Consider the following 10,333-nt stretch of genomic DNA (forward strand, 5'->3'; position numbering starts at 1 on the left):
TTCTACCGCTAAACAACAGTACGCAGTGTTGTTGTATTCCGGTTTGAAGGATGAGTGAGCCAGTGTAACTACAGGCACAAGGGACATAACATCTTAGTTCCCATGTTTGGTGGCGCATTGAGGATGTAAGGAATAGTTAATATTTCTTGCAACGTCATTGTCTATGGGTGACGGTGACCACTTACCATCAGGTGGCCCATATGCTCGTAAAAAGTAAGTAAAGTAAAGTAACAGCCTGTAAATTTCCCACTGCTGAGATAAGGTCTCCTCTTCCATTAAGGAGAGGGTTTGGAACGTATTCCACCACGCTGTTCCAATGCGGGTTGGTGGAATGCACATGTGGCAGAATTTCGATGAAATTAGACACATGCAGGTTTCCTCACGATGTTTTCCTTCACCGCCGAGCATGAGATGAATTATAAACACAATTAAGCACATATATATAGTGGTGCTTGCCTGGGTTTGAACCCGCAATCATCGGTTAAGATGCACGCGTTCTAACCACTGGGCCATCTCAGCTCTCATATAGCCATATGCTCGTCCGCCAACCTATTCCATACAAACTATAATATAGGAAATTTTTGGCAAAACTTTTTTTTCTGCTATAAAATTTATTGTTTGATTAATATTTCTTCTAAAATTTTAAATTTTAATTTTCATGTATATAATTGCGTTCATAAAAAAAAGCTACAAGAAAGAGGTCTTATTACACATAGGCGACAAATAAATAACAACTTAATATGGCAAGAACATTTATTTTAAAACGATTTTAACAATCACAATACTTAGTACATTTATTTACACAATATATTTCAACAGCCTTGTACGGTTTAATATAATTACAATAAGAAAAACAACTTTTGTTTACGAACTTGTTTATATAAAACCTCTTTTTTTTTAGTATTTACAATATTTTAGAATTATTTATTAATGCTAACATTAATATTTTTTAATATATACATATTTCGTTATTGTATCCGATTTTATAAAAAAAATGTAACCGATTTCAGAACGTTATTCGTATTAATTTCGAATTGAGATAAGAGTTTCCCGCGTAAATTACCGAAAAATAACGGTGATATATGATTGGTCGCTCTTACAATAAGATCGGCCAATCAGGGAGAGCTTTCGACAGTTGACAGTTTGACGCGGGACAGATTGTAATCTAACAGTTTAACTTCGATAGATTACAATATAGCGAAAAAATAATACGTTAAATTGCAAACATATTTCACAGTTCACAATATTATCTGACGTGGCAGATTGTAATCTAACGAATTTTGTAATCTTACGGTCACCTATATAATCTTCAATTACATAGTAATAGGTACATGACCTAAGTGGTCGAAATACCTTCGATTCGATGATAAATCAAATACAAAACAAAATAGCCTACTATTTTTTTTATTTCTTATCTCGTGATCTATTTTGAAAAACCCTTTTCTACATAGTGTAGTCTTAATTTCAAAATCATTCTTAACAAATCACCTTAGGATTTGTTTAAAAATGAAATTAACAGTGAAATAGATATATTTAAATATAACTAAACGCAATCACAGCCTATTAACGCTACTCTAGGCTCCTACACAGAATAATGTTTAACGACTACACACACATTTAAAAGCAACGAAGCCTAATATAGTCATACACACACACACACACAGATAAGAAATAGATATGCGAATTTTATGACATCGGCTGTGTATATTACAGTGGCGGATTTACAAATTTGCCGCTAGTAGGCTATACAATTTTTGCCGCCCCTACTGACTTTTAAAATTCAATACGTTAGTTTAGTTCACGATCATGTTGATGACATTTTTTTTCGAAATTGCAACTTTATGATTTGTATAAGATTTTAAATTAACATGGTTATTTTTATTGCTTAGTTATTAATTTCGGGATATTTGCCATGTTTTTTATTTTTACTCGGTGGAGCTCGATATTTCGACATTATCTACGAATGTCTTCTTCACGAGAACAAAAAATTGTCTTTCAAGCAATAAAAAACATGGTATATATCCCGAAATTAATAACTATAGTTTACGACTTGTGTTCTATCGTCCTCATTACATGGGTTTTTCCCGTTATTAGTATGATTATGAACTAGGTGATATTTCTGTCAGTACCGGCTATGTACTGACAAGTAGGTATACGAATTACGGACGTAGTGATATTAACAAATTTGGACAAAATCTGCCGCCCTAGGCTCCAGCCTACTTAGCCTATTGGTAAATCCGCCACTGGTATACTCGTATTTTGATTGAATATCGGTGTTCACATCCGATTTCAGATGCCCTGTCTTTGTCTAACTTAACTTTGTAAGGTATGTGAGAAAGAGATGAAATTAATGTGATATCGAAATCGGTTTACCATTCACCTCTTTCTCGCAGATGGGTTACTGTAATGCTAAAGAGAGATAGGGCGAATAATTCATGAGTTTAATGTTATCGTACTTTGACGTACCAAAACGAAATTCATAGTTTTTTAGATGTACATCTAATGTTCGGACGACAGCCGATTTTAGATTATTTTCGATACATCGGACACATGCTTAATGGCGGTCTTAACCCCGAGGCGACAGACATCAGCTGTAGTTTCTCGATAGTTTTTTTTTATTTTAATTTCATTACAAAGGTAATCCAACGTACAATCAAATAGGAAAAACTATAATTTTACGATATATGATTTTACGACTTTTTACGCTTATATCTTAGTGCAAGGGCGTAGCTAGGTGAGGAAGGGTGCATAGAAAAAGAATCGGGCCCTCATCCCCTCTTTCAAGTCTCTCTTTAACTAAAAATTACCCTTTGAAATTATAGATACAAATAAGAAAGTGATTTTCTAGCTTCAGAAGCTTAAAGTTTTGTTTAGAGGGCCCCCTGAACTCCAGGGCCCTGGCGCACTACACCACCTGGCCCTACAATAGCTACACCACTGTCATAATAGCATTTGTCACAAATACGTTCGAAAACAGTGCAACTTTTTGCGTAATTTAAAACTTACTATAAACAATCAAATTACTTGAAATAATCTTTGATTATTCGAATATTTACGACAGATAATTAAAATCTAACATTTTTACACACGTACATGTTTGCTCAGACCAACGTAAGTTTGCGCGTTTCATTAAGTAAAAAATACATACTAAACATTTAATGCCATATATCGAAATATTTATAAATCGTCATTATTAACATGTATATATAATTTATATCAATTAATTTCTCCATCGAGGTAGTAATTAATTAAAACCCGCATCTCATTATTTCAGCCAAACCACATATCATTATAACACATCGTTGTATATATTATCTTTGGTTATGATGAATTAAATCCATTTTAAACAATCTATACATAAAAAAAAAAAATTAGAGTAATCTTTGCTGGAGTACTGAGTAATTTAATCAAAGGATACCATCGGTGTATGGTTACTGCATCTGTGTTTCAGCTCTGTTTGACAAGGATGGTCAAGGCTACCACCAGGCACAGATATAGATCTGTGTTATTCTCAATAAACACCACAAAATAATAATATATTAGCGGGTTATTATAACTTACCGTTAATACTAATAACCCGAGTTGACCCGCAGCGCTGACTAATATTATTATATCTATAAAACTAAATTGAAGTACATATTTACAAACCACGTATTACTAAAAGCAAGCAAGAATTTTGAGTACAATTAACCGAGCAAATATATTTTACTCAACTGCAACGCGACTAAGAAGAATAATGCGTATACTTGTTTTTATTCCAAAATTTTATAAGTGATAAATATTTTTATGTAGGTTTTATAACATATCACAAAATCAAGGACGCTTGTAACTGCGCAAAGCGTTTAACTGTGCAAACATATTTTTACTCGTTCATGCGCAAAACACATTGGACTTCATAATATAACAAAACTTGTCCCAATTATATTGATGCAAAGTTTAGCATTAATTCCGACCATATTCCGAATTTAACTAAGTAGGTATTCGAATATTTCTAAACATTTTCACATCAAAATGGCGGAAAGCAGCCATATTACAAAACCCTGTTTCCATGACAACATTCGTTACTTGCGAACCTTACGAGCTAAAAAAACAACTCTTAGTTACACTTAGGTCTTCCTTACCACGATTCCTCTCCCTATTATCTATATATTGGTGGTACCCCCCTCCTAAAATGCCCAAAAGTATAATTAAACCTACCATTGAATTCGATTTGAATTTTTTCGCGCAATCGTCCGCACTATCTGGATTTAGTGTGTATATCTGAAAATAAAAGGTTAAAATTTAACAATACCTTAAATTAAGTTTAATTAAGCAAAAACAATAAATATATAGATAGACTAGATGTGCCCACGACCTTGTACGCGTTTGAATTTAACAATATACATATATATTGTAGCCTAAGTTAATCCTCATTATATCAGTTATCTGCCAGTGAAACTCCCGTCAAAATCGGTCTAGCCGTTCCAGAGATTAGCCGGAACAAACAGACAGACAAAATTGTAAAAAATGTTACTATGGTATATGTACCGTGTATACGTTGAGTATAAAAGGAGTATTTTAATATTACAAACGGACACTCCGATTTTATTATATGTATAGACAAAGTAAATAATGAACCTTAAAGTCCTATGATTTGTTAAGACCTTTGTATAGGTACCACTCACTCAGAAATTATACCAAATCAAATAAAATTTATTCAAGTAAACTTCACAATGAAGCGTTTATGAATCGTTGATAATTAAATACTACCACCATCTACTGCCTACTATTATACTACTACTACCATCAAACAGTAGTACTTAGTATAGTTGTAAGGACGCGCCAACAACCCCCTTACCCCCCACATCTCCTCCACAATTTATTTTCTAACATATTAAAATAATATACACACCTGTCTACCAGCATGTGCTGCATACATAGCAAGCGCTAGATAATAGGGCAGCGACATATTGGCCGCCTGGCCTGCCAGTGCCAGGCCAGATAGGCTGACTGCCAGAGCTCCGGTTAGAGCGGGCTTAGTATGCTCGCCAAACGTTAGCGCTGTCGATTTTATACCAAGACGTGCGTCGTCGTATTTATCCTGAAATTGTTATATTTATTAATGACTAGCAAATTACATAACATCATTATAAATTAGCCTATATGTTATTCTGATGTTTAATCTGTATTACTGCAAAGTTTCATCCAAATCCGATCAGTAGTATTTTCATTATAAAGTAACAAACACACATACATCTTCACAAACTTTCGTATTTATAATATTAGTAGGATTTATCAATGTTTTATTGACAAGAGATTGTTTTTTTCATTGAAATTCCCATAAATTCATTGGTTCTAGAATTATACTGAAAATAGGTGTTCCACAAGGATCAATATTAGGTACTAATTCATTTTTAGTATACACATATAGTAAAGTAAGTAAGTAAAGTATAAGCTTGTAAATTTCCCACTGCTGGGTTAAGGCCTCCTCTCCTATTAAGGAGAGGCTTTGGAACATATTCCACCACGCTGTTCCAATGCGGGTTGGTGGAATGCACAAATTAGACACATGCATATTTCCTTACGATGTTTTCCTTCACCGCCGAGCACGAGATGAATTATAAACACAAATTAAGCACATATATATAGTGGTGCTTGCCAGAGTTTGAACCCGAAATCATCGGTTAAGATGCAGGCGTTCTAACCACTGGGACATCTCTGCTCTATCTGTATACACATATGGAAGACTTTTTTTATATGTAATTTTGTATTTTACAACGAGTATAACTTATCATTTATTTCTATAAAGATATGCGGAGCAGTGAAACAGCTGAATGTAAGTGACATAGCATTAGTATAGCCTTAGTCACCAATCATATCCTAGATAGACTACTATTATTTAAAAAATATATATATTATACCTGATGCGCATAAATCGTGTCATACAACACCGTCCAAGACAGAGCCGATACATATAAAGGTATGCACACTTCCGGCTGTATGTATCCCGTAATGGCGGAATAGCCGAGCAAGGCCCCCCAATTGAAGGTAGCTCCGAGGAAGATTTGGGGGTAATTCGTGAAACGCTTAGCTAGGGGGTAGGTTATGACTAGAACTGGAAAGAAAGAAACATATCGGAAGCTATTATATCTATTTTAATATTATAAACTAGCTGTGCCCGCAACCTGGTACCCATTTGAATGTAACTAAAAATAATGTAGCCTAAGTTACTCCTTATTATATCAGTTACTAGCGGCCGCCCGCGGCTTCGCTCGCGCATTAGTATATAAAAGATACAGATATGGTATCGCGGATTTTTTTGTAGAAATAATTAAGTCGAACCAGGTAGCCATACATTGTTTTTAATTTTAAGTAACTGTTTAGGCAGCGCACGCAAATAATTCTGTCTTATGAGGTATTTTTATCTAACTTGCTAGACAAAAGTTGTGATAGCTCGGTAAATATACATGTTATAGAAACAATATATAGGCTATAGCAATCAGGAATAATGTAGCTTTCTGACATTTAAAAAAGTTTTAGAATTGGATTATGAGTTCCAGAGATAACCCCGTACATACAAATTTACAAACATACAAATCTTACCTCTTTATAAGATTATTATAGATTTGCCAGTGAAAGACCCGTCAAAATCGATCACGCCGTTCCAGAAATTAACCGGAACAAACACAGATGGACAAAACAGTCCCACACAATCCCCCCCCCCCCACTTTCTATCACGTGGGGGAAGCGCGTAATGCGTTTTTCCAGCGAGAAAAAAAGTTACTCACTCATACTCGTCGCTCCCAAGGCCACGCTGTAACAGTTCAATTGTAACAACACTCCGAGAGCCAAACTTAACTGCGCGGCCAGGAAACCGACCGCCTGTTTATTTGACACCGCTCCGGAAACCAGCGGCCTATCTTTCGTTCTTTCCACCTTCGAAATATTTACAAAAATATCGTAAAACAGACCACATAAAGCGCGAAATGTAATTGTGGCAAATGTTTGCGGTGGAACATTTGGGTCAGTGCGTCAGTCACCGCGTATAGACGTGGCGCTGTAAGGTATATTAACCATTTCTTACCACATTAGGAACTAAGATGTTATATCCCTAGTGCCTGTAGTTACACTGGCTGACACATTCTTCAAACCGGACCACAATAATGCTGAGGACTCTTATTTGGAGGTAGAATATCTGATGAGTGGGTGGTATCTACCCAAACGGACTTGAACAAAGCCCTACCACTAAGTAAATTACTTGATTCATGGAATATTACAGATGGAACCGTAAAATGAATGCCATATAAGGCAGTAATTACAATATATAATATTAATAATATATATAGTAATTACAATTTGTTACTATATTTAGAAGTCCCAATAGCGCAATGGTTTACGGGTCACCAAGGGACTTACAAAGTCGCAAGATCACAGTAATAATCTTAAAAGGAGGGGTAAATATGAATATTAGTAATACCTTAAGAAATTTGGGGCATTGCAAAAAATTCATTAAAAAAAAGTCATATGTATATCTCACCGCAAAATTGTAAATACCGTTAGATTATAATCTATCTCGCATGATTGTGAACTGTCGAAAGTTTGTGAATCGTAACGTACTGTTTACAATTTAACGCATTACTTTTTGGTAGATTGTAATCTATCGAAGTAAATTTCATTTCAATTATAAAAACTCTAACTTAACCGAAATATTATGAACTATCGAAATGCTATGTTTTATTGTCAGTTTTATAAACGTTCACAATATTTCGACAGTTTATAATCTCACGAGATAGATTGTAATCTAACAATGCTTGTTATCTTAGGGTAGCATACATATAGTTGTAAAATGTAATTGGTGTATAAATCCACTAATCCTCACCTGTGCATCCACATCCTTATCCCATAAATCATTAATAGTACACCCAGCTCCCCTCATCAGACCAGCACCTATAAGAAACAGTCCCGCTGTCTCCAAACTCGTGCTCAAAGGAACTGTACCCGATAAGGAACCCAAGGCTATCGACCATGAACATGGCCAATATAGGAGATATACACCTGGAATGGGGATGACATAAAGAAACGCTGATAATTTTGGAAGTGTCTAATGTGCGGTCGTAAATAAACAAATTCTGTAGTATATTTAGTATAAATATTGCACCCGTGCGGAGTTGGGGCGGGTCGCAAGTAGTATAGCAATTGTGTGTAGCGTAATTTTCTAATGCATAGGGAGGGTACCTTAAATGTGCACCTACCTACGAGAGGTCATAATTTTCCTCTTAAGCCCACTGTAGCATGAACTACTACTACAGTAATGAGTAAGTCACTTTATTAATGTTACAAAGACAAATATACAAATATTTCTTACCAATTGGTTTATCCCATCTCGCCAGCTTTATATATGGATTAATTTTGTCCTTCCAAGCGAGTCTTAAACTCGCCTCAACATCTTTTTCATCTGGCAACACCTTATCTTTAATTTTGTGTATCACAATCTTAGGAGTGGACGTTTCGATAACGACTTTCTGTCTGTGTTGATCGCTTTGCGTTGAATGAACTCTTATATTCTTCAACTGAACTCTGTCTAAACTTCTTTTGTTTTTCAAATAAGAATGTCCACATAAACATGACGTTATATTAATTGAACCGTTTGAATATTGATTTGCTTTTAGCAAGAATGTTTTAATATTTATGATCTTGTAGCTTCTTAAGCTGGAGTTAAACATTATTATCTAAGGTAAGCTGAAACAAAAATTGTTTAGTTTAATCTCACAGCAGGAGTACAAATCATATCTTGGATTAAATATTCTCAGCTTTAAGATCTGCATTATTGTGCACTGCCCATTGACACATCCCCGGTACCAGCTTTGTTTGATGGCCAGTAATAGGTATACCCAATTCTACTGAGGAATCATGTAGTTCTCATAGAATTGAATCATTAGTCAACAGATTACCAACAAACAAACTATATTTTTACAATCTTTTTTAATTGTGTTTATTATGAAACAAAAATTCCAAACTTTTGAAGGATTTTCAGTTTATTTTACAGATAAGGTTTAAAAAAAGAAATATTAGTTTTCAGAAAAAATTGTATTTCAAACAATACTCAATTAAAACCATTGAAAAATGTGGTACAGTATAAAATTAATCCATAAAAACTTAAATCAAAATAATTTACGTAACTAAAATCTATTAAAAATAGAATTTATTATGTGCTAATAGAAAAAAAAATCATGAAAATATATAAATAATTGTATATTGCCTAATCAAATGCAAAATTTATGAGTGTTATGATAAATCACTTCTCTTTCTCATATCCAATCTTAGGCAATGATATAGTATGGCAATGAAATATTTCACAAATCCCACTAGCAAAATATACATTTTTCTACTTTCAAATGAGTTTTTAAGCCAAGTAAATATTATTGCACAACAAATTTTAAAAAAATCGAGTAAATTTATTATTATTCATTGTTAGCCATGCTTATATGCAATAATCCCTTTATGACTTTAAAAGGTTCAATAAATAAGTTATTGATACCTATGTATATATTATTTATATGTGATAGTTTACATAGGCAAGCAATTTTAGATAACTAAGTAACCTCAAGATTGATTATTTTATGTAATTAAGAATACAATAATATTAAAAATATTCAATCATATATTATATAAATCAATGTTGATTTTATTTTTAAAAGCGTATAGGAAGTGGATTTTTTCCAATTTTTTTTTTTAATGACATCATATAAAATTTCAATGCCAAGATCTAATCCAAAAGTAGTATTAAAACCGACTGACCTTCCTTTTTATGATATAGTTACGGCTTATCCAGTTAATAAGTGAAATATTTTTTCCTGATACAAGGTTATGAGTACTGACATTTAAAAAAATACAACTCAATTAAAACTGACACACAAATGAAGCTAAAACATTAATTGAAAATTAAATGTTTTATTATATCATGCATTAAATTCACAACAATATTCTATTTTTAATTATTTTTTATAAAATTCGTTCGGAAAATCGAATGAACCGCGTTATATCAAAATCATTTGACATAACAATATTGTAATAGGAAAATAATTATTACACATGTTACGTCAAAGACCATAGACTATAGAGTTATGTGAAATACATTCGTGTACAAAAAATGTTCCACGAAATTTAGCGATCGCTGCTGAAACAGAGTCAAAATTAAAGAAATGCTTGATGCGCAAAAGGCTCACCTATTAGAAAGTGACTATTAACAACCATGGACGTTTGTAACACCAAAAGGCTTGTAAGTACATTGCAAGCCTTTAATATAACTTCATCGGATGTTAAATTTGCCTCTTATTTTAGTTAATAAGCAAAC

At 33.5% G+C, this 10,333-nt stretch overlaps 1 protein-coding gene across 1 annotated transcript; it reads right to left on the reverse strand.

The window, feature by feature from the left end:
- Positions 1-1,941: 1,941 nt before the first annotated feature.
- LOC124542282 (4-hydroxybenzoate polyprenyltransferase, mitochondrial) lies at positions 1,942-10,058 on the reverse strand. The gene is made up of 7 exons (XM_047120245.1): positions 9,778-10,058; positions 8,345-8,718; positions 7,859-8,034; positions 6,768-6,915; positions 5,901-6,094; positions 4,892-5,080; positions 1,942-4,260 (listed from the first exon to the last, which is right to left on the reverse strand). Exons 2-7 carry the CDS (start codon positions 8,700-8,702, stop codon positions 4,075-4,077), a joined length of 1,251 nt encoding a protein of 416 aa, XP_046976201.1. The 5' UTR covers positions 8,703-8,718; positions 9,778-10,058; the 3' UTR covers positions 1,942-4,074.
- Between the last annotated feature and the right edge of the window lie 275 nt (positions 10,059-10,333).

The sequence above is a fragment of the Vanessa cardui genome, chromosome 30 (genome assembly GCF_905220365.1).
Source record: "Vanessa cardui chromosome 30, ilVanCard2.1, whole genome shotgun sequence".
In the NCBI taxonomy this organism is placed as follows: domain Eukaryota; kingdom Metazoa; phylum Arthropoda; class Insecta; order Lepidoptera; family Nymphalidae; genus Vanessa; species Vanessa cardui.